The following is a 26142-nucleotide window of genomic DNA, read 5'->3' as shown; positions in this document are numbered from 1 at the left end:
TCTGCAGGAGGGATGACACTGCGTCTAGACCGTAGTGTCTCCGGATCACAGGAATGGGCCCTTAGTGTACAAGCCCTTAATAAAACACAAAACTAACAGCTGTAGAACAGTTCTAGTACAACCCACTACATTTGTCAGGACACCAAATACAAAGTTATAAAGGAACTTGCCCAGATGTGCAACTGATTTTGTCCCTTGGAGATCCCAAAGCCCATTTTGCTGGTTGAAAGGAGACGGTACCTTCATAGTAACGATGCGACAAGAATGTCTTGAATCCTAACAACATACCAGAAAAAGCATTATCAGCATCAATCTAAGCACTTTAATGTTGATGAAAAAGAGAATGGAATTTCACAATTATTTAAATGTTTATTGGACAGTAACTACAAGATATATAGCAAACATGTAATCTAGACACATTGGTAATGCTAACTCATGCAGAGCTGGCTAGGTACAGTAAAACCTCAACCCAGTGAATTGTCTGGCTCAGTTCACAGTCTTGTATTATCGCTAGAACATGTTGTGACTTCGTACTTTGTTTTTCTTCTTCCCTTAGATTTTTCTTGCAATATTGTTATTTGATTTAGCGTTGAGTTGGAATGTAATGGGAGATTTCTCACACGCAAAGTATTATAAATGAAAATGAAATAACTCAATCTGTGCTGTGGTCCAGTATTATCCAGGATCACTATGGTATATTTAATCCTGAAAAAGGGACAGTTTCGGTTCTGCAACGTATTGCGTTACACCTTTGACTTTTGAAAAAATAAACAATTCACAAACTAGCTGGAGATTCTGGATTATACTTGACCACAGCACTAACTGAATGATCCAATCTTCATCTGAAATATTTAGTAAAACTGTATGGACCCTCCCTGGGCACCAGTCGGGATTACAGCAGCTGGAGACAATCCTACCCCTATCTATAAAAGGCATGGATCTGTTATACACTCTGCACATAGCCCCACAAGGCGGGTAGATAATCCCAAGAGGAGCAATCTTCACATCCTTTATCCCTCTTCCCAGCACCAGGCACAAGAGGAGCTTTCTTCACATCCTTTATCCCTCTTCCACCCTGCACCAGGCACTCTTGTATGGTGGGTTATGTAAATGGAGCCACATTATGAAATGCTTGTTCCTTTTTCTTTTCTTAGATATACCTGAAATAATAATTCCCATATGTACAAACTGTACATAGAAGTACAAAAAAAAAAAAAAAGATAAAGGGCTTGCCAACAGCAATTAGAAAGAGGTGTAAAAAGCTTTCTGCGACATCCATCTTGTCACCATGTATCTCCCTGCACAGAGGCGTTTTTCAAGTGTCACTGCCTCCAAGCAGGCTGATGTAGGATGACAAGACGGATGTCCAAGATTGCTTTTTACACCTTTTATTAATTAATGCTTGCAAGTTTTTCTTTTTGTCCTCAGTCTGGAGAGGGGACTGTTTGACCGTGCATTTTGACACTTTACTGTGTCAGTTTTCCACTGGTGCTTTCTAAACTGCTTTGTACAGAAAAAAATAACGCAAAAAGAGTGAATGTTGCCTAACGTCCAACAAATCGAAGAAAACTCTCTTAGAAATGGGCTTTTATCCCTGTGTACAGCATAGGCATAAAGGAAGTATATCAGTATAGTCCTACACAAAACTGCACAATCAAATCAGACAAGAGAGGGATGAGAGAATGTCAGAACCGACAATGTGTCCATGCGCTCGCTGGGCTCCTCCTGTGTCAGTGCGCATGTATAAGGACGGGGATTTGGTTAAGATGTGCAGCATGTTAATGAAGAGCGTGGAATGATGCACTGAACCGTTAGCCATGTCAAAAGGTCCACCAAGGACTCCTCTTTACATATCAAATTAAATAGTTTTTCGGTCGATAAAAAATTAATAGGGACTATAGATTTGGTTATATTTTGCGATGCGCAGTGTTAAAGATCGGTAACATGTTTGTAGATAAATTAGTTCACTGCACCTAGTGGAAGTTCACGCTTGGTAGCGCCAGGTTCTTTTTACACAGGACAATGAAGTGTCAAGAAGGAGGATCTTTAAGTGTGACACAAAAGTACAATTCACCCAACGAATGAGCGCTGTGCTCATTACTAAGGTCATTAACAGCCTGTTTTGATTGCAGTGTACATGGACCTTAAGTCCACCAAAAGTCCACTATGGAAGTAAAGAGTAATTCACTTGCTACTTTACCTGGAAAAATTGCTGTAACTTGTAAAAGACAGTTGACTATATTAAAATCTGGACTGTGCATACTCCGATTTATGAGAAGTGAGAGTGCAATGAACCTCAGCAACAGCAGTGAGAAACATCCTGAAGCCGAGAGGTCTCGCTGATTTGTTGCCCTGCTGGCGATCTCCACTAGAAGATAGACTTAGGAAGAGATTGAAGCCTTCTTTGATGACAGAGTGATCTCCAAGGGACTGTGGCCACCAAGATCGCCTGATTTTAACACCGCCCGCATTTTTTCCTTTGGGGCCATTTGAAAAGGTTGGATGTACACTAACAGGCCAAGAACATTACAGGCACTCCGAGAGAATGTACAACGAGAAATTCAAGCTATAAACCCCAGAAGTCCTGAGGAATACATTCAATAACATAGAACGGCATATGAAGGTATGCTTGGATGCAAACAGTGGACATTTTCAACACCTGGTTTAAAACATCAGTTTCTCAAAGGATCTATAGTCCAAATTTCCGTACAATGGACAGTTTCTTTTAGAAGTTAAAGTACTTTTTCTAGGTAAAGTAGAGAATAATTCACTCTGTAGTTTAAATCCATTATGAGGGTGAAAGACTGCCTTTGCCCTCTATAATATACTTTGATTACTTGGGTTATCCCATTCTTGACCTCTTCAATCATCAGAAAGATGCTGACTGACTTCTAGTACTAAATTTGGGTCTGTACTCCTATTGCGCGATATTTATTTTTTTTCGGCATCTTGATTTTATGTTGGGGGGGTTAATTTTTCTTCTAACCTTAAAAGGTGCATTTTTGACTTATTGGTTTTGTTTACATGCTACCAGATGATAATCCTTTGGAAAACCTTATCCATGGCAAGCAAAGCAACAACCTTTGGCTTAAAAGCTGCCATAAAACTAAACTTCTCAAAGTGGGAATTTTAACCAACAGTATCCCCCCTTGAAGAAGTAGTTATGCAACAAAACTCAACCGAGAAAATATCCTCAAAATTTTCAAAAGATATGGTCCTCCTAGTGTGTGTCTCCAGTTATAGATTTTAATGATCAATCAAATACGGTATATGGCTTAGGTGTGACCCAAGATTTATATGATCCTAAAGTTACATTTTTTCCCGATGGAAATCGGATATAGACTTGGGGTTTGTTTTCCCAAACACAACTTGATTTTATTTCAGACTGCAATGGAAAACACGGTATTAGCATTGAAAATTGATCTAAAAGAGCCTGTACCTGGTAATTCTCTATTGTATTATGCTAAATTGCTCTTCGCTGCCGGCTTTTCTACATTGTTTGTATGATTTACTTACTTTGTTCTGAAAATGAAAAATAAAGAAATCTAAAATCTGAGCTCTACTGACTATATAGTCCAGATCACACAAGTTCAACACTGACCTTAGCCATAATTATTTATTTCTTATCTACTGAGACAGTCTACGTCTCAAACATCATCTTCTGAGGAAAAATAAAGGTTTTTTTTTTGTTTGTTTCTTTTTTAAAGAAAGATAGTGAAAACTGATCAGTATTTTAAGGCTGTGGCAAGCTTTCAGCCTGCCATTAGGATGTGACAACCACAAAGTCTTGCTATATATCTCCAATATATAACAATTCCCATGCTACACTAGATGATTTTTAATATAGTGACATTAACCCCTTAATGAAGCAGATATTTGTCATGTTTGTGAATTCATTTTTTGTAGTTTTGAATGGCACCATTCACTTCACTATATAAAATACTGAGATATTGTAGAAAAAAAAAGTAAATCAAAGTGGGGCAAAATGTTAAAAAGAAAAAACAATTCTGACATTGGTTTTTGGATTTCGTTTTTAAGGGCGTTCATTGTAGGGTAAAAAAATGAAATGGCAATATGACTCTTCAGGGTAGTATGATTAGAGAGGTAGAAAAAGCTGTTTTTTTGTTTTTTTTTTTACTATTTATTGTTTTAGTAAAAAACAAAAAATAAACTATACCCTCCCCCCTTTTGTTTCTGTAGCCATTGCTTAAGTGGTGAAGGGCTCGTTTATGTTTGCAGAGCTGTAAATCTTAATGGTGGTATTTTGAGGTATGTGACTTTTCTATATCTTTTATTGCATTTTTTGATGGAAGCCAAAAAAACAGCAATTTCAGCCCCTTTGGGGTTTGTTATGGCATTTAATTCATTAGGGGAAATAATTTTATATTTTCATAGATCAATATTTTACGCATACAGCGATAGAGAATAGGATTTTTTTTAATTTTTAAATGAGGAAATCAGAGGGATAAATAAAAATCATTTACTATATACAGGAATACCTTGGTATTGCAGTATATTGTGAAAATCACGGTATCTTATGAAGGAGATTATGCTTGGACTAAACAGGAGAATACTTCAAGATGGTGCCGATGAGGACTTTAACCCAATTTAAATGCTGCCATCGGAGATTTACCGAGCATACATGTGGATAAACAGCAGCGATTGAAGCTAACTCTGTTTGCTACCATTAGAAAAATATACTGGCTGTATAACATAGCTGCTACCTACCCTGTGTGAAGTAACCTCGGCTCCTAAACCCACTCCGTACATACATACCATAACATATTATGACGTCATGGGGAAAGATGCTTAATGAAGTACAATTAAGCATATTTCATTTTTCAGATAAGCAATAATCAAAAAAAACACTGCTTCACTGCTCTCAAAATGGCCATCGATAAAGGGTTATGTTGTCAAACCTTCCCTTTGCATCTCCAACTGAAAAATCGTCTGCCAATTCTCAATATAAGGGTACGCTCACACGAGCGTATAACTCGCATGAGTATCGGACCGCATCACTCGGTGCGGCCGCACACTCTCCGGACAGGAGCATGTCAGCCGCATAGAAATACATGCAGCTGAGCCGCTCCTGTCAGCAGAGAAGCTAGGCGCGCCGGGTGATGCGGTCCGATACTCATGCGAGTTATACGCTCGTGTGAGCGTACCCTAAGGTGGCAGATAGAGGAGTATATGACCAGATCTATCTATCCGGCCATTTTGAGAACAGGATCTCTGTGCAGATGGTGAAGTAGGAGGTACTAAAGGCAGGAGGAGAACCTGTAACACATACAGTACAAAAGTTTGGACACACCTCATCTCTAGAACAACTATTAAGAGGACACTTTGTGCAGCAGGCCTTCATGGTGAAATAACTGCTAGGAAACCACTGCTAAGGACAGGCAACAAGCAGAAGAGACTTGTTTGGGCTAAAGAACACAAGGAATGGACATTAGACCAGTGGAAACCTGTGCTTTGGTCTGATGAGTCCAAATTTGAGATCTTTGCATCCAACCACCGTGTCTTTGTAGAAAAGGTGAACGGATGGATTCTACATGGCTGGTTCCCACCGTGAAGAATGGAGGAGAAGGTGTGATGGTGCTTTGCTGATGACACTGTTGGGGACTTATTCAAAATTGAAGGCATAGGCTACTTTCACACATCCGGTTTGAGCACTGCAGCTTAATCCGGCTGTGAAACCTATGCAACGGATGCGGCGAAAACACCGCATCCTTTGCATAAGTTTTTACATGCGGCCCATACGTTTTTTTCCGGTTGCGGCACGCTACTGAGCATGCGTACTGGAAGAAACCGCATGCGGGGGCCGGATGCGTTTTTTGCCGCATCGCGCCGCATCCGGCGTCCATAGGCATGCATTTAAAAATGCGCAGCAGCGGCCGGATGCAGTGCGACACGTTCTTTTTGCCAGAGCAAAAAACGTGCCAGGGAACGTTCCATCCGGCCGCCGCATCGGTTAAATCTGCCGCATGCGGCAAAAACCGGACGGAACGCAAGCCCATGCGGCGCCAATACAAGTCAACGCTGGAAAAACGAAACAGTCGGCAAAAAAAAAACGGTTTCGTTTTTTCAGCAGAGCGCCGGATTGTGCTCCACTGCTACAGCCGGATGTGTGAAAGTAGCCATACTGAACCAGCATGCCTACCACAGCATCTTGCAGCGGCTTGCTATTCCATCCGGTTTGCGTTTAGTTGGACCATCATTTATTTTTCAACAGGACAATGACCCCAAACACATCTCCAGGCTGTGTAAGGGCTATTTGACTAAGAAGGAGAGTGATGGGGCGCTACGCCAGATGACCTGGCCTCCACAGTCACCAGACCTGAACCCAATTGAGATGGTTTGGGGTGAGCTGGACCACAGAGAGAAGGCAAAAGGGCCAACAAGTGCTAAGCATCTCTGGGAACTCCTTCAAGACTGTTGGAAGACCATTTCCGGTGACTATTTCTAGAAGCTCATCAAGAGAATGCCAAGAGTGTGCAAAGCAAAAGGTGGCTACTTTGAAGAACCTAGAATATAAGACATATTTTCAGTTGTTTCACACTTTAAGTATTTTATTCCACATGTTTTAATTCACTTTTTTGATGCCTTCAATGTGAATCTACAATTTTTAGAGTCATGAAAATAAAGAAAACTTTGAATGAGAAGGTGTGTCCAAAGTTTTAGTCTGTACTGTATATTACATTAGTGCCACAATATACTGTCCTTAACACACATGACAAATAAGCGGCTAACCCATTTAAGAGAAGGCCATAATTTTAAAAAATGTGAATAACCTTTTATTCCCAAACTTAAACGTGGGCCTGAGGTGGAGCTTTAGGCCCTGTGTGCACTAGAAAATGGAATTTTCTTAAGAAAATTCCGCAGGCTCTTAAAGATTTCCGTACCTGTGGGAAAAAACGCAGAAAATCCGCACCAAAATCCGCACCGAAATCCGCATGCGGTATGTTGCGTATTGGTGCGGAATTGCCGCAGGTTGATCCCTGAGGGATTTCACAGTTCTCCCCGCTACTGCTGTCCGTGGTGCTGAAGTTTCTGGGCCATGCTCTTGTCCTGCACGGCTGCCTCCGGCGCTCTGCTGTTTGCGGGTCAGCTGTGCACTGCATAACTGCATATGCATGAGCCGGCCTGGAAGCAGGAGAGCAGTGTCCGGAGGCAGCCTCGTAGGAGAAGGTGAGTATAAGATCGGCGGTGACTTTAGTCAGCTGATGTGCAGTGACCGCTGGAGTCCTCCACCTGTCACTGCAAAGCACATTAGTGAAGTCACCGCTGATCGCGGTGGCTCATTTCACTTGCATCCTAACTCTCACAGTGAGCAGTCATGGTCTATGGCGCTCACTGTGAGTGCCAGGTGTAGCAGAGCTGGAAACGTCGTGGGACATCTTGTGGATTACGTCGGACATGGAGGGCTTTTATTAGGGGTTAATAAAGTGGTGAAAGAGGGGTATTTTTTGTCTTATTTCAAATAAAAGGATTTTTGGGGTGTTTGTGCCTATTTACTTTCACTTACAGTTTAGTGATGAGGGGGTGTCATATAGATGCCTGCCATCACTAAACTAGGACTTAGTGGCAGCTATGGGCTGCTACCATTAACTCCTTCATTACCCCGATTGCCACCATATCACGGCAACGGGAAGAGCCGGGAAAAGTCTGGGACTGTCACATCTAGTGGATGCGGCAATTCCGGGCGGCTGCTGGCTGATATTTTTAGGCTGGGGGGCTCCTCATAACGTGGGGCTCCCCATCCTGAGAATACCAGCCCCCAGCTGTGAGGCTTTATCCTGGCTGGTTATTAAAATTGGGGAGGACCGCACGCCGTTTTTTTAATTTATTTTACTGTACGCTATAGACCCGCTGACCGGCGGCTGTGATTGGTTGTACTGAGACAGCTGTCACTCAGCGTGGGCGTGTGTCTGCCTGCAACCAATCACAGCCACCAGTGAGCAGGGAAGGAGTGAATACGATTTGCAATAATGAGCTGGCTCTGGAAGATGAAAGAGCCGCCACGGGAGCAGTGTAACAGTCGCCCGATCAACGGTGAGTATGAAGCGCTTGCTCATACCCCTTTGGGCAAGATTCTGTTCCCCATAAACTTTATATGGGTAGCAGCATCTGGCCAGATACCGGGGATCAATCCTCTGCCAACCCAGAGTCAGCGGGTGATTGATCTGCCAGCCCTCCAAACCCCAGGTACCTGCGGAAAAGAAGTGACATGCAATTGTTTTTGCTGCGGGAATTCGGCCGCAAAACATGCAGCTGTCAAAATCCGCATAGTGCGCACAGCATTTTTTTTTCTCCATAGGATTTGCTGGTGAATCACTGCAGAGATGTTATAAACATTTTCTGCAGCGAAACATGCAGCAAATCCGCAGGAAATCCGTGGCAAAAACCGGCAAGTGCGCACAGGGCCTCCCTTACATGATGTTGGATTTTATTTTTTTTTTTTTTTTTTTAAATCCATACCATTTTGGACGCATATTTGGAAAAATCAACATGTGAACAGTCTTAACTACTGAATAGGGATTAGTTTACATATTTAAAATTTGTTATTAACACTAGCACCGATAACTTTCACAGACAGACTCCAATACGTGGCTTTTTACTTATTATTTGTCACACAAGTCATCTTTCAAGAAAACCTGTCAGAAAAGTGTTGTGATATAAAATAAATACATGGCTGTAATACTGATACCTTTGGTGAAGAAATCTGTTTTGCTGCTCTTTAATCACCATTTGATTTTTTCTCCTAATTATATTTCAGTGCACAGGGGCTGGACTGTACACTGGGTCTTCTCCTCCCTGTCTGTAATTCCCTGGTGCCCTCACATGCCTTGGTCAGTGACCGACCTGCTTCCTCTGTGTGAAATCTCAATTCACAGACTGGAGGCACACTATGGGGCCGGGGAATCACAGACAGGGAGGAGAATACCCAGTGTACCGTCGAGCCCCTGTGCACTGACATCTAATTAGCAGAAAACTCCAAATACAGTATTGGATTACAGATCAACAAAGCAGATTTATTTGTTACCTAACATAATTTAATCAGTGTTACAGCGCCATTACAGCTATATACTTATTTTTCATTACAAAATCATGGCGACAGGTTCTCTTTAAAGGGATTATCCATTACTAGGACAACCCCTTTTCAATCTAAGTGTTTGCCCCCGTTAAAATAAAAAAACACTTCTACTCATCTCTGGTGCCAGCGAGCTTACTACTGTCAGCACTCGCTCTCCTGGGACTCATGAGAAGTTATGTCACACAAGCCCTGTACTCAATCAGAACTAGCTTCCCTCTCAACTCCTTCAGATGAATCAGACATCAAGAGGAAATCAGAGATGCTCGCTCACTTTCTATTGATGTTTGATATGTCCGAAAGTGGGGATAGAAGCCAGAGCAGATGGGTGCAGTGCTCGCGTAACGTAACAACCGGGAGTGCTGACACTGCTGGGATGGCGCCAGTCAGTATAGGTGTTTTTTATTTTAATGAGGGCAAACATTCAGATTGAAAAGGGGTTGTCAGAATAGTGGACAATCCCTTTAAGAGACTGGTAGAAAACAATTATTGCAATAAATAGCCGAAAAATACCAAGGAATGTTATACTGCAACTAAATGGTAAACAAATCTGTCTCCAAGTTTGCTATCCCATCTGGGAGCAGCAAAATGTGGGGGCAGATACCCTGATTCCAGCTATATTGTTTACTGGGCTGCTTTCTGTAGTTTGAAGAAAAAAACAAGCAAACACAGTTTCACCTGCTCTAGATCTACCTGTTGTCTGAATGCTGAGGACTGCATAATGCCGCCCCCGACACTGATCAGAAGCTTTCTGTGTACACTGCATAGGCAGAAAGGTGCCAATCAGTGCTGGTGGTGGGTTATACAGAGCTCATAAGAATGGAGAACTGCATGGCAGCAGGTTTACTAGTGATAATCTCCTGCAGATAAAATAAGTGATTTTATGAAAACTACAGCTCACAGACCAGTAAGTGATACATCGCTGGAGTCGGGGTCTCTGTCACCATAAAATGCTGCTATCAGATTAGCTGGCAAATACCTGGTGATAGATCAGTTTTAAGCAGCCCCTGGCTCTCCTATAGCTATTTCTTTGAGTAACATTAATATTATACTCACTTTAGTCAAAGCCCATTTTTATAGTTATCATATGTAGTTTTTGTCCCTGCCTTTCCTATATGTAGGGATCTGAAGATCAGGCATTTCTTTACATACACACCTAAATGAAGTTTGATTTATGGAATATGTAGCTCTATACTTGTGACACAATGACAAACCTAGGATGAGTGAATCAAGTGTAATAATATAAATGTACAATAATGGCAATAATCAATGATTGCAAGCTGTAATCTGCTTTCAGCCTAATTTTGATATAAGAGTAAAGGTAATTTTACTGAAGTAAATTGCCAAGATTTATGGCATTAGGATACACAAAGACATAAAACAACGAGCACAACAATAAATACAATCTCCATAATTCTATTTAAGAATATGCAGTATCGGAGAGATTTAGTACAGTCAAATGATAGATCACTGCTGCTCAGCAAAAGAATTCTTAATCCACAAATTACATTTAAATTTTTAATTGCGTATCACAGCTTAGATGACTTTTGTGCAAATTTATTTTTAATTTTCCTACTGGGACATCACATTCTAAACATTACTCTTTAGAAAAAGAAAGATTTGATAAATGGCAACTGAATACAGATCTGAATTACTTCCCGTGATGGATGATTAAACTTTTATCAGTAGATGTGACAAAATCTTAACAGGGATTAAAAGATGTGAGGAAAAAAGCTCAACACGAAAGCTAGTGCTCAGTATGAGAATGCTCAGGCGGTATTATACAATGGCCTACAGCACCCAACTGTCCAGGACTTAAAAGCTCAACACGAAACCTAGTGCTCAGTATGAGAATGCTCAGGCGGTATTATACAATGGTCTACAGCACCCAACTGTCTAGGACTTAAAAGATCAACTCTAAGGCTAGTGCTCAGTATGATAATGCTCAGGCGGTATTATACAATGGTCTAGCTCACACAACTGTCCAGGACTTAAAAGCTCAACACGAAAGCTAGTGCTCAGTATGAGAAGGCTCAGGCGGTATTATACAATGGCCTACAGCACCCAACTGTCCAGGACTTAAAAGCTCAACACGAAACCTAGTGCTCAGTATGAGAATGCTCAGGCGGTATTATACAATGGTCTACAGCACCCAACTGTCTAGGACTTAAAAGATCAACTCTAAGGCTAGTGCTCAGTATGATAATGCTCAGGCGGTATTATACAATGGTCTATCTCACACAACTGTCCAGGACTTAAAAGCTCAACACTAAGGCTAGTGCTCAGTAGGAGTATGCTCAGGCGGTATTATACAATGGTCTACAGCATCCAATTGTCCAGATCTTAAAAGCTCAACACTAAAGGCTAGTGCTCAGTATGACAATACTCAAGCGTTATTACACACTAGCCTATATTGCCCAACTGTCCAGGATGCAAAAGTTAGGCTAATGAAATATGCCAGAGCAGCAGTATGTATGGTATGTATGATAGAAAACACATGGGCTATGTTATCTTACCTGAAAAGTCATATCTAGCTGGACCCAGCCAGCGGTTCTTTTCACTGCCTTTTACCACATCACCATAGAAACCATAGCCCAATAATGACACAGAATATTTAAGGAACATATTTTTGTGGTGAACCGAGCTCACATCTAGTGGCTGACAATCACCTGTGGAGAAAGCACAAAAATGTTAGATTCTCACAGAAAGGGTTTCTGAGGCTATAAGAAAAAGCATTTGCTAATTTAACTATGATGGGGTATGTTTGTCTATATGCTTTTGTCTGGCATGACAGCAGTCTCTCTCTCATTCATTAGAATAGGGTTAGAGAGGTTTTGCGGTCTAAAATGACAAGTCTTCAGTCACTATGTGACTAGAGACTTGTGAACCCTCACATTGGATGCACTGTGTGTTGTGAGGATTCACCAGTGTCAGTGGTAGACACATGGCTGCGAGTTTGCGATGTGCATACTCTATGCCAGAATCCAAATAAATAGGAGCAGCCTCACTCAATGCAAGTGTATTGAGTGAGGCCGCACCACTTTACTTAGATTTTGGCTTGGGAGTATCCATTTCTCATTCTCACAGTCATTCCCGGCTCGGACACCGGAGGTTCCTCACAACGCACAGTGCGTGCAATGTGAGAAGTCGCAATGAGTGACTGCAGAATTGACATTTTAGACCGGAAAACCCCTTTAAAGATGCAATACCAGGTGCAGTGTATGGACAAGTAAAATGCGGCTACTGGGGAAGGGGTGGAAGTGGAAGTAGTACGAGCGGCCCCAGAAGTAGTACGAGCGGCCCCAGAAGTAGTACGAGCGGCCCCAGAAGTAGTACGAGCGGCCCCAGAAGTAGTGTTGCAGCCAAGTGGGAGACTGGTAAGTATAACTTGCTGCCTGCTTTTCCCTATTTTATTTCTTTTACCTTACACGTCCCCCCACCTCCTAAAATTACCCAAGTTGCTGGATCCGGATAGGTACCTGGAGTTCTCTGAGAACTCTGGGCCCAGAGTCGGTGCACGGGTACCTGTGAACCCGTGCAGATCTGGACTTTTACAGTCCAGGTCCGCCCATCACTAGAAACGAGCATTTTGATGCTCAGAACTCGTCTCCAGAGTATAGTTGAAACCAATGGGGAAACTCAAGCATTTTTTCCAGAAGATTATCTCAGTGGAAACATTTTTTTTAAACCCCTCCAATTGTGAAAATTATTATTATTACAATATCTATTAATTAAAATAAATTTTAAAAAGAACTTTGTTCGGTGGAAAATCCCTTTTAAGACACGAGTAAGAAGTTTTATTCGGTGGGACTTAAAGTCCTGAGGATGTCACTAGTCTCGAAAATGAAGGGAGCTCTGAATACAGCTGCTCTCCTCTGAGACTTAAAGGGGTGTTCCTATCTCCAAAATTTTATCTCAATATGTAGCAGGTGTAATAGTAATATTAGAAAACACCTTCAATTAGAAATCTACTATAGTTCATCTGATATAGCCATGTCTCTTAATGTGCAGGGCATTGTAGCTTAGGTATCCATGGTTATGTTCATGAGCAATAGACTCATGGTCACTGTATTAGTGGTCGTAATCATTGATAATTAAAGCTGCAATGCCCTGCTCATAAGGTAAGAGATGTCGCTATATCAGGAGAACTACATTTCTAATTGGATCCATTGGCTAATATTATAATTACACTAACTACATATTGTGATAGGATCTTGAAGATGGGAATAACCTTTTAATATGGGCTCAATAAAGTCTGTGACCTAGTCATGACAACACTACATAAAATGTACTTTATGCACAATAGTGCCCTATCTCCTGCTCCAATTTCATTTTTTTTTACAGATTCATGCAACAGTAAGAAAGAGGTGGTCCACTAAAAAGCATAGTGGCCACATCAATGTAAAGTTGAGACAGGCTTTTTCTAAACACCTTCTGTTGTTAAGTCTGCCTTTTGTTGGCGCTATTGCTGTCCGCTCAAGCCTATCTCGTGACCCAGGTTGCAGTGATCTCTGATGGCCGGTGAATAGGCGTCAAGTTCGGGAATTCGAAGTTGACCCGACATCACCGAGGTGGGACCCAGCCTCCCTGAGTGACTGGGCTGTGGGTGGAGTTTCATCACATGTCACAGACCATCATCTCAGGCGTTCTCTCCTTCACCGCAGAGCACCGCAAGCAGAAGCGATGCTGGGCTGTGATGTGCGGTTAAATACCACCCACAGCCCAGTCACTCAGGGAGACTGGGTTCCACCTCGGTGATGCCGGGTCAACTTCCAGTTCCGGAAGTTGACGTGACATCACCGGACATTAGAGGTCACGTGATGGGGTTGAGCGGACAGCGATAGCGCCACTCACAGGCAGAACTGACAATAGAAGGTATTTCAAAAAAGACTTCTGTCTCAGATTTACATCAATGAGGCTACTATGCTTTGTAGTGGACATCCTATTTAAGTATCACAGAAAAACAAATAAATAAAAGTAATGTGGATCCAAAACATTGATGATGTCAAGTACATACCTAAAATTATGTGCAGGGCTGAAGTGACTGGATCACTGATGCCTACAGTAGCAAAGCACACACAGTCTGTCGATCCTGGAGAAATACACAATCATGTTATACTTCAGTATAGGAAAAAGTAATCAACACTATCTAGATGTCAAATTCAGATCCTGTCTGTATGGAAAAAAAAAATGTATTTTGTTTTGTCATTAAAAAAAAAGGAGAGGCGAGAAAATAAAAAAGTAACCAATAAACCTGTGAACATAAAAGCCGAGGATAAAACAGTTCCTTGTTTTCTTTTCATGGTGGTTTGAATCTTGGATGTAAAGTAACGAGACAATTCAATGTGACGACTTATCTCTCATATAGGTCAGTGATATTATTGAAAATACTCTCATCAGTTAGTGTCTATGGAAAACCCATCTTTCCGACTCGTTCTATAACCAGGAGCATGTAAAGGTGGTCTGCCAAGATCATCAACTAAGATCGTGACTGTACGAAAAAATGAAAAACAGGAAAATATGCCCACTGATAATCAAAATCAAAACGTAATGGTTCAGTTGGTTATAGCAGTAGGTTTTACCTCCCTGAAATGGTCAGAAAATTGGCGAGTTTCATTTCTTTCTTCCCTTGTGTGGAGGAGAGCTGGATCCCTGCCCAGCTCAAGCTACTGTACTGTCTGTTAAATCCAGTTTTACTAAGCTTGTAGTAAAAGCCGCAATGGATCAAACCGCTGTGCAGAAGCGCCCTATTTCTATCACTGCCCACATAAAAAGTTTAATGTAATTCCAAGGGCATATGCTTCTCAAGAAAGGATTAGTCTGTGCAGCTCTTAAGAAAAAAAATGGTGCTTCAATAGAACTATACGCTCAAGTCAACACATCAGATAAATCTCCGTCTTTGACATATTACTAATAAAACCTCTGCCTTACAGAGCAGTAGGATTTCAGAGGTATTTATTATATTTTCAGTTTGTAGCAATAAGTCAAGACCTCAGGAAAGAAATTGTGCTGTGTATAAAAGTAAAAGGGGGTGGGGAGGCTGACTAATAAGGGATCGCTGTGTAACGGGCCCAAAGAACATTTAGAAGAGCGAAGCAATGCACAAGAGAGTACACTTCATCATTACAAGGATGAGTACAGGGCTGCTACAGCCTCTCATTTATTGCCAAGCCTTAGGCCACATTTATACACTTATAGTCAAGCCAGTACAAAAAGGCAGCACGACAGCCAAAAAAGAAATAGAAAAAAAGTCTTACACTTGGTCCATGACAGCAATTTGTTACATCTGTTTCTGCAAATATGACGTAGATTGAAACTGCTGTAGATCGTTGGATTGCATAGCTGGAAAGCACACTTGGTTACACGTGGGTCTAAACCTCACAGCTATGAATTTCACACTGGGGTACATCCCGGAACAAAAAGACACTACGCATTTCACACTGGGGTACATCCCGGAACCCAGAGATGCTACGCATTTCGCACTGGGGGTACATCCCGGAACCCAAAGACACTACGCATTTCACACTGGGGTACATCCCGGAACCCAGGGATACTACGCACTTCACACTGGGGTACATCCCGGAACCCAAAGACGCTACGCATTTAACACTGGGGTACATCCCGGAACCCAAAGACGCTACGCATTTAACACTGGGGTACATCCCGGAACCCAGAGATGCTACGCACTTCACACTGGGGTACATCTTGGAACCTTGAGATACTACACATTTTACATTGGGGTACATCTCGGAACCCAGAGATACTACACACTTCACACTAGGGTACATCCCAAAACACAGTTGCTACGCACTTCACACTGGGGTACATTCCGAAACCGAGAGCTGCTACGCACTTCACACTGGGGTACATCCCGGAACCCAGAGATACTACGCATTTTACACTAGGGTACATGCTGGAACCCAGAGATAAATCGAATCCGCTCATTATCTGTCAGGAAAGGTGGAGAATCCCAGAGTAATCCACAAATGACTAGAAGCAACTCAACCATCTAAGGATCGGGCAATTTTTAGTTTTTGTGCTTTTAATTTTTACTCCCATTCTTCCAAGACCCATAACTGTTTTATTTTTCTGTCAATATAACCATACGAGGGCTTGTTTTTTGCGGGATGAGTTGTACTTTTGAATGACATCATTCATTTTATCATAAAATTCCAAGTGTAGTGAAATAGCAAATAAGGGTACTTTCACACTTGCATTGTTTTCCTTCCGTTACAATCCGCTCTTTTGGAAAACAGCGGAATCCGTTAACGGATTCCGCTGTTTCCCATAGACTTGTATGGTTGACGGATTGTACAAAAAGGACCTGCGTTGCTTCCGCTGGGCGACGCTCCGTTGCTTCCGCCCAGCGGGAGGAACGCAGCATGTAACGTTGTTTTGAGCAGCGGAATCCTCTGGATTTCACTGCGCATGCTCTTTTTTTTTTTTTTTTTAAAATCACAAACTTTATTTTGGCTCGCGGTGGCCGAACGTTCAGCTGAGCGCCCGCCCGCCGGCCTGCCCGGGCGCCGGCAAGTGACAGTGCTCAGCTGAGCGCCTGCCCGCCAGCATGCCCGGGCAAGTGACAGCGCTCAGCTGAGCGCCCGCCCGCCGGCATGCCCTGGCGCCGGCAAGTGACAGCGCTCAGCTGAGCGCCCGCCCGCCGGCACGCCCGGCCGCCGGCAAGTGACAGCGCTCAGCTGATCACCCGGCGAGTCGGCTGCAGGGAGCTATCCGGTAAAACTGCCGCCGGTAAAACTGTAAAAAAAAAACCAAAAAACGGATTCCGTTGTTTTGCAGCATCCGTTGCATCCGTTGTGCCACTATATGCAACACATCCCTTGCATCTGTCACACAACGCAATGCAACGGATACCGTTCAACGCAAGTGTGAAACTAGCCTAAAGTGAAATTTGTGTTTGTTTTTTATTTACAGTGTTCATTTCACCATAAAACGGACCTGGCAGTATGATTCTCCAGGTCAGCACGATTACATACCCACCAAACATGTATAGTTTTTGTTTTATTTAAGTGGTGAAAAATAAACCCTTGAAATTTTGGGAAAAAAAGTTGGGCTTGTGTCGCCACTTTCCGAGAGCCTAATGTTTTACAATTTTTGGGATCTGGGGCTGTGGGAGGGCTTGTTTTTTTTACACCCAAAGATGTTTTTTTTTATTGATATTGTATGGTATATATAATATTTTGATCACTTGTTATTACATTTGTTTCTGTTGTTGCAGCAGACAAAAAAGTACAATATAGTTATTTTTTTTTCTCCTTACGCTGTTTATGAAATCAGATTAATTTATTTTATACTTTGATATATCAGTCTTTTATGAATGCAGCGATACCAAATGTATATTTTTTTTTACTTAAGTTTTAAGGAGGTAAAAGGAGGGAAATTTGAACTTTTATATATTTAAAAAAAACACTTTTTTTCTACTTTGTAGTGTATTTAATAGTCTCCTTAGTGGAGTTGAACCTTCATTAGTCTAATCACTTGTATATACAAGCAATGCCACAGCATTGCTGTATATACAAGCAATGCCACAGCATTGCTGTATATAAAAGAAATCACAGTCTCCTATAAACACCAGCCACGGGTTGGTGTTCATAGGAGTATTGCGATGACAGACATAGGGGTCATCAGCTGGTCCCTGGCTCTCATAACTCATTGGTGTCCAACATTTGCATCATGGGAACACCGATGAGGGGTCAGAACAGCGCGCCCCCCCAGCCAGCGAGTTAAATGTTGCTGTCAGAGAATAACAGCGGCATTTAACAGGCTAACAGCCGCGGGTGGCACACCGCTCCACCCACAGCTGTATGAAAGCACATGTTGATTGATCAAATCAGCCAACTTGCAGGGAGACAATCCATGAGGTACTGACTGAGCACATCATGGGTCATTAAGGGGCAGTGTTCCTCAACTCCAGTTCTCAAGACCCACCAACAGATTTTTCAGGATTTCCTTAGTATTACCCAGGTGATAATTTCATCACATGAGCAATACTAAGGGAATCCTGAAAACATGATCTTTGGTGGCTCTTGAGGACTGGAATTTGGGGAGCACTGCATTACAAGGAACCTGTCACTAAAGCCATGATGCCCAAACCACAGGTAGCATGAATCAGAGCCTGAAGGCATGATAGTAGTCCCCGGCATATCTGAGCAAACATAGCTTGAAGAGCCTGCCGGAACCATAAGAAGAGACCTGAGAGGTTCACAAAACATCCCAGGTTGTGTCTCTTCACATCTCGCTCTAGTTAGTATAATCTTTCCCATGTGTGTACATAGGATAAGACATGTCAATCAACTAGAGGAATGCAGGTGTTGCGCCAGACTAGTCCGGTCTCTTTCTATGGTTGCCAGTCACCTCTGTACACTACAATTTTCTCTGAAATGTGATAAAAATGATTGGCTGCAATCCTGCAGCCAGGCTCTAATTCATACTGCTAGTGGTATAGGAAGAACTAATTAAGTGACAGCTTTCTTTCAAATGTGAAGGAAAGCTGTTAGATCTCTACATAAACCAAATACCTCAATAACCCATATAACAATCATAATCATTTGTCATGCTCCCTTAGAAATCTGTTCCATTCTGTTTGTCTGTTATTCCACCTAAAAATATACAGTATGAATAAATTGATGACTGGGTGTTAGTATTCTTCTTTTAATTAGGTGTGCTTCTGTCTGCATGATAGAAGAGCGGAGTTGTTCGTTGTCACAACCCTAGCTAAAGGCCAATTTACACGCTGCAATATTGGTACCGATATCACTAGCGTGGGTACCCGCCCCCATCGGTTGTGCGACACGGGCAAATTGCTGCCTGTGGCGCACAACATCGCCCGGACCCGTCACACTACCTACCTCCTCTGCGACGTCGCTGTGATCGGCGATCCGCCTCCTTTCTAAAGGGGCGTTTCGTACGGCGTCACAGCGACGTCACTAAGCGGTCGCCCAATCAAGCGGAGGGGCGGAGATGAGCGGGACGTAACATCCCACCCACCTCCTTCCTTCTGCATTGCGGGCGGCGGCAGGTAAGGTGAGGTTCCTCGTTCCTGCGGCGTCACACGAGCGACGAACTACATCGTACACGCTGCAGCAGCGATATTTGAGAAGGGACCCCCCATGTCACCGATGAGTGATTTTGAACGTTTTTGCGACGATTCAAAATCGCTCATAGGTGTCACACACGACATCGCTAATGCGGCCGGATGTACGTCACAAATTCCGTGACCCCAACGACATCGCATTAGCGATGTCGTAGCGTGTAAAGCGGGCTTAAGACAATACCCAATTGTCGAGTTCTCAGTTGGCAGTTCTCAACAAGGGTGCTCAACAATTGTTGAGTTATGGGAAATGCAATTGTTAACTAACACAGACCAGTCAACTTATTTGGCAATATGGTGAAGTTTTGATAAAACTACACCAGAAAAGTCAAGCAGCCAGGAGTTCTAAAATTTTCTCCACAACTGATTGACAGCTTTCACTATTACTGTACATAGAGAAAAAAGGTCAATAATCAGTGAATGGGCATGGGGAACCGGCAACTCATGAGTACAGAGTGCACACCACGAGAGGCTTCCATACATGCTGCAGCTGATGAATGGATTGTTCTTAAATGTACAGTATACTGGTAAGTATTGTCCCATTGGTATGAGCCAATAATTGGCAAGCGAGCTAAATGGCAAGCAATCACTAGAAGAATGCCAGCATAAATATAATCGATCCTGGTAGAATATCGTCCTGTTAAAAAAAAAATAAAAAATGGGATAACAATCGTTTTGTGCTCAAACTATTCTGATCGGCCTGTCTAAAAAGGGTTGCAAACAGCTGACCAGCGGTCATTAAACTGCGTCTAATAACCCAGAAACACATTGCTAGAATTATGGTGTCCGTCTCTACTTTGTCTTGCCCTCAGATAGGAAAGCTTACATATGGTCATGGATTCCCATAAATAATGGAGCTTTTACATGATCACAGAAAAGGTGGCAAGTGGAATAATTTAGACTAATCATCGTCATTGAATTTTATTTAATTTTATTCAGATACCAGAATGGAAAAAACAAAAATTGATAGAAAAACAAACATTTAGCGTGTGGGTAGATGCTGAAGAATGATACAGGTATGTCAAAATATATAACTACATTTTCTTTTTATTAAGAAGCCAAAATCACTCTGAAATGTGTTGATTATTACTAGTGACAGTCTCCGTATTCAGTAGTACTGTCAGCGGTCTAGGATAAATACATAGTGATTTTACACCACTGACAGTCCTACATTATTCCAAAGTGGTCCCACAATAGAACAAATCTATAAGTTGGAAGGTAGGGAAGTTCTCTTGAAGTTCTCTTCTTGTCAGTTTTCATAGGTGAGCCAAAATATCTCTAACACCACAAAACTATTCACGGATATATGTCTAAACCAAATGTAAGGGCATAAATATTTAAAAGCATACAGTGGCATGTAAACGTTTGGACGTCCCGGGTCAAAATTACTGTTATTATGAACAGTTAAGCAAGTTAAAGAGGAAATTATCCTTAACCCCTTCACCACCCCCGGGCGATTTTCCGATTTTCGTTTTTGCTCCGCTTCTTCCAAGAGCCATAACTTTTTTATTTTTTTGTCAATCTTGCCATATGAGGGCTTGTTTTTTGTACTTTTAAAATAAACCATAAGTTTACCATATAGTGTACTTGAAAGCAGCAAAAATTCCAATTGCGGAAAAATTGCATATAAAGTGTAATCGCACGATAGTTTTTTGGGGTAGCAGCTACAAAAGCAAACAGGATTTTAGGGAGTATAAAAACTAGATTAGATCCCGTGATCCCAACGTATTGGAACCCCTCTATAAATCACTTGTAAGGCCACATCTGGAATATGGGATCCAGTTTTGGGCTCCACATTTTAAAAAGGACATTCAGAAGTTAGAGTCAGTTCAAATGTGGCTAACTAGACTACTACAAGGAATGGAAGGCCTCCCATATGATGAGAGGTTGAAAAAGATGGATTTGTTTAGCTTAAAAAAAGGCATCTCAGAGGAGATCTCATTTATTTGTATAAATACATGTGTGGTCAATATAAAGGACTGGCACATGACTTATTTCTTCCAAAGACATTACTAAGAACCAGGGGGCACTCACTGCGAGTGGAAGGAAAGCGATTCCGACAGCTAAATAGGAAAGGGTTCTTTACAGTTAGAGCAGTCAGATTGTGGAATGCCCTACCACAAGAGGTAGTAATGGCAGATACTATAACAGCTTTTAAAAAAGGGCTGGATGATTTCCTCAGTACATATAACATTGTCGGTTATGACTTAATGACAAAATGTATAATTGGTGGAGGAAGGTTGAACTAGATGGACCAAGGTCTTTTATCAACTTATGTAACTATGTATTTTACTCAGTGTTTACTATATGGTAAAACTGATGTGTCAGTGTGATGCCTCAGGTCTGTACGAGTTCGCAGATACCAAACATGAATAAGGTTTACTTTTATCTAAGGGGTGGAAAAAAAAAATTAAAAAAGTTTGTTGTGATTTGCTAAAAATATTTTGGAATTTATAATGACATTTCCTTTAGTTATTTTTTTTTCTTTTACCAGAAAACCCCTTTAAAAGAAAACAGGCGCATCTTCCTCAAGCCATACAATGAGAAACCTTATTACAGATTGTACTCTTGGGTCCATGGACTTTGAAAACAGTCAGGGGATGTAGCATGAAATATATATTTTCAAGTGAACACAGCATTTCTTGCAGCTTTGAGATTACAGAGGTTTTCTCTACTCATATCCCCCTATTTAAAACAAAAAGGCCTATACAGTGGAACCTCGCTTAACGACTAACCCAGTTAGTGAGTATTTCACTTAACGAGCAAAGCTTCTGTAAATTTGTAACTCAGTTTATGAGCAAGCGTTACCGTACGAGCAAAATATTCACCGCACACACGTCCGGTTCCGTACATCCACCGCGTTCTAACCCGCTCTTGCAGTCCACAAAAAAACACATACAAAACACACACAAGCACGCACACACACACACATATTATGCTCACATTACCTTCCGTTCCATCGCTGGCCTCCTGATTCTTGTAGTTCGCCGCTACAGGATGTGTATTGGTAACCATCGCGACGAGGGAGGAACTTCCGCTGTTAGCCGCTATTCAAAGGTAGCGCGCTGACCAATCAGAGGCAAGTGGCTCATGCCTTTGACGTCAGCGCCCTGGCAGCGAATGTTCCTCCCTAGTCGCTATGGTTACCCGATACACATCCTGTACCGGCGAACTGTAAAATCCAGGAGGCCGGCGATGGAACGGAAGGTTAAGGTGAGCATAATATGTGTGTGTGCGTGTTTGTACGTGTGTGGAATGGCACAATAGGGGACCAGGATGGGACATTTAACAAGTTGTGAAATGAATTGTCTGCATTGCAATGATTTCCTATGGGAAATCTTGCTTTGCTGAACGAGTAACTTGGTTAACAAGCACACTCCCAGAACAGATTGTTCTTGTTAAATAAGGTTCCACTGTACTCATCTCTGGTGGTGGCGCTGTTCCACTAGTGTCTGGGATCCTGTACCCGGGGCTCAAATGAGGTAGTGATGTTACAGGAGCCCTGCACCCAATCAGCGCCGGCCTCTGTCTTTCTGCCTTTGGACAAATGTGGCAGTCGCTCAATCCCTATTGATTGCTCCTTCATCCAAAGGTAGGAGAGAGAAGCCTTCGGTGATTGGGTGTGACCACTGAACGACACCACCACTGGAAGAGAGTATAGACTTATTTTATATGAGGGAAGCATTTGGCATGAGAAGGGGTTGTCCTAGCACTGGACAACCACTTTATTGCCATAGGATTTAACACTAAATAAATGAATGTGTTCCTAAACAACGTACAGCAGAAATAGGGGGAGTTGCATTTACTTTACCCTGCTGCTTAATTCTTAGCTTAGAGACCATGTGAAGCCACAATTCAATAATGGCTTGTTTGACATCATGCATTATGTAAACATTATTAAACCATTAGAGACACAAAGTAAATGTTTTTACTGGAAAATTGCATAACTGTATAAAACAATTGTCTAAAATATGGAGATGACTTAAGTGACCCTGCCTAGAAGCAGCGGCCCTTATGAGGATGTGCGCCCGGCTTAATCCTCATTGATGCTTGCGTGAACCAGAATGTATAATCATTTTGATATGCTAGCCCTGTACCACACTTAAAATAGCTTTGTGAGCAGTGCAAGGTCACATATGGAATATTAAAATGAGCTGCATCACTGAGCAGAAAAGTCAATGTCACAAAATCACAAACCAAGCAGAACAATATGAGGTCAGCATGAACATAATTAGTCCCCTTACCAGCAGGAATAATGCCAATCCTCATATTGCAACGAGATAATGGGACTCCGGGATTGTTATGATCGACATTGGAATCCTTTTGTATCCGGCCTATGAGGCCATGAAGCACTTCGCTGAACATACCATCGCCACCAACACAAACAACGCTGCAGGTGATGAGAGAAATCATTAGAAGACATGCACACAAAGTCACAACAGCTCTCGTGACACGAGAGCAAATTAACCGCACGAGTCGGGGATGGTTTCAGCGCTTGCCTGTTCTCTGGCATATGAGGTTACATTAAAAATGAAACACACATCAATTTTCTATTAACTTTCCTCCTCTGATACAAACTAGTGTATAATCTCAAAACTATAGGCCCAATTCATCAAAGCTTTTACAGGAATCCAGGCAAGACGACCGGGATCGCACAACGCTCCGAGGCTCCGACCTCTATAGAAGCAGGAGATCTTCCAAACTAAATCCTTTATTGCACTTTTACTGATCATCATTAGAAAGGCAAAGGAGGTAACAGACGTAGCAGAGCTTCTTTAGCTCCTAGCAGGGAGAAAGGGGAGCCAGCACGATCTGAAAATGGCATGCATCATATAAAAAGTTTTGCCGTGACGTTGGCAGGGGTGGCTCAAAGAATTGATCAATTATTTGCTAAAAATCTCATTTTTTTTATTATAGTACAGTTGGAATAAATCTGTGAATTTTCACTTTTTATATGATGCATGCCAATTTCAGATCGTGCTGCCTCCTTTTTCTCTGTTATGACTGTAGTTATGCTACAATTCTGGTGACTGACCATCACCATACCATGCACGCCTGATTTTGGTTTGCAATGTATTCCTCCTGTTGGTAGCTGTTCAGATTCAGTTACCTCACCCCTTTCCACAGGCAATGCTAATTAAGCACCGTTCATGGATCTGGTCCGCCTTTATCAATGGTTGCTGTCTGGCACTGGGAGGGTCAGTTCTGATATAGTCCTGGTAGGTGTAGAGCTTGCTCCACATGCTGGGACCTGGGCTGGTCTCTATCCATAATTGCCTTTTTTGCAACATGGAAGCGGCTATACACAGGTTACAGGTATGTGTGCTCCATTATGGTTCTTCTTTTAACTTTATATAGGAGGCCGCATGGCACATGAAATACGTAATATAGGTTAGGACCCCCCTATTGAGATTTGCCGTGACGTTGGCAGGGGTGGCTCAAAGAATTGATCAATTATTTGCTATAAAATCTCATTTTTTTATCATAGTACAGTTGGAATAAATCTGTGAATTTTCACTTTTTATATGATGCATGCCAATTTCAGATCGTGCTGGCTCCTTTAGCTCCTAGCAGAAGATCTTGAGATAACATGCTAGATCTCGCACTGTCACTGCATGGTGGGTTGCAGAAGGGTTATGGCATCCCACAACTCCAAAGTGCTAACTCTCCTTTTGCTAGGAAGTCAGATCCTTTAAGACCTCATGTGCAAGCTGCGTTTTTTGCCATGTTTTTTGGGTGCAGTTTTTGGTACTAAAACTGCATGCATTTCCTTCCCCAGCAAAGTCTATGAGATATCAGTGTTTGTCCATACATTGCAGCTTTTTTTTGGTGGCATCTTTGTGGTGACCACAAAGATGCAGAATGTCAATTCTTTCTGCGTTTTTGAAGCCTTCAAGCAATACAATTTACTTAAACGCATTGGCTCAAAACGCGTCAAGATTGCATGCATTTTTGCCACAGGTGCGTTTTTTGGCCCAAAAACGTGCATCTTCGTGGTCACCAAGAACCAAGAATACATGCCAGAACTACTATAACCCTTAGGATAAGTTCACACAATGAGTTTTTCGCCGCATTTTCGTGCGTTTTTCAGATGCGTTTTTGCTCAGAAAATGACTTTGCTTCCCCAGCAAAGTCTATGAGTTTTCATTTTTGCTGTCTGCACACAGCGGATTTTTTACTTGCGTTTTTGTGGTGCCTACAAAAACGCAGCATGCCAATTATTTTTGCGTTTTTCACTGCGTTTTCCACCCATTGAGTTCAATGAGATGTTCAAAAACGCAATGAAAAACGCAAATTGCAAATATAGCTGCGTTTTAGTGCGTTTTTATGACTAAAAACGCAGCTATAAATGCAAGGGGTGGGTAGCACAGTGACATGTACACGAAGAGGATTCCTTCTGTTGGTAAACACAGAAGCGTGAATCCTCCCGGTACCGCCACTGCTGCTTCCCCGCCTGGTGCCATGTCAGCTCCCGTGCGGGAGGTGGAAGCGGCACCTAAATCAAAAGTCAACAGTAGAAAAATCTCATACTCACCTGTCTGCAGAATTCCGGTGCCATGTCCACTCCCAGCTCCTCTCCCGGTACCGCCACCCCCACGCCGGCTCCCAGTCACGTCCGATAGCTGCAGAACCTGGCGGTGATCACCTGATGCGGTCACCTGACGCATCAGTTGATCTTAAGTCTCGCGGTGACGCCGGATTTTACCGCCTGGCCGGCTATCAGTTGATGCCGTCAGGAGGCTTCATCAACTGATTACCGGCAGCTCCTGCAGCGGTCAGACGGGAGTAAGCACGGACGTGTGTTGTTGTTTTTTTGGGGTTTTTTTTGCACTGATGCATCAGCCTAGACTGTACAGCGAGCGAGCGCCGAGTGACTGATTCCCTGGCGCTTGCAGTCAGTTCATGACAGCTGCAGACAGGCCGGGCTGATCTCCGGAGTTCA

The 26142-nt window shown here is 42.4% G+C and overlaps 1 protein-coding gene across 1 annotated transcript in view; it reads right to left on the bottom strand.

The window, feature by feature from the left end:
* Positions 1 to 26142, bottom strand: part of CERK (ceramide kinase) — a 138822-nt gene that overhangs the window by 17850 nt on the left and 94830 nt on the right. The window contains exons 7-10 of the mRNA XM_075345112.1: positions 23444 to 23589; positions 14109 to 14183; positions 11608 to 11760; positions 171 to 276 (exon numbers count right to left, since the gene is read on the bottom strand). Coding sequence (XP_075201227.1) covers positions 171 to 276; positions 11608 to 11760; positions 14109 to 14183; positions 23444 to 23589 — 480 coding nt within the window. The remainder of the gene's footprint in view (positions 1 to 170; positions 277 to 11607; positions 11761 to 14108; positions 14184 to 23443; positions 23590 to 26142) is intronic.

The sequence above is a fragment of the Anomaloglossus baeobatrachus genome, chromosome 4, assembly GCF_048569485.1.
Source record: "Anomaloglossus baeobatrachus isolate aAnoBae1 chromosome 4, aAnoBae1.hap1, whole genome shotgun sequence".
Taxonomy (NCBI): Eukaryota; Metazoa; Chordata; class Amphibia; order Anura; family Aromobatidae; genus Anomaloglossus; species Anomaloglossus baeobatrachus.
The sequence above is the reverse complement of the archived record's forward strand: the minus strand, read 5'-3'. Positions and strand labels throughout refer to the sequence as shown.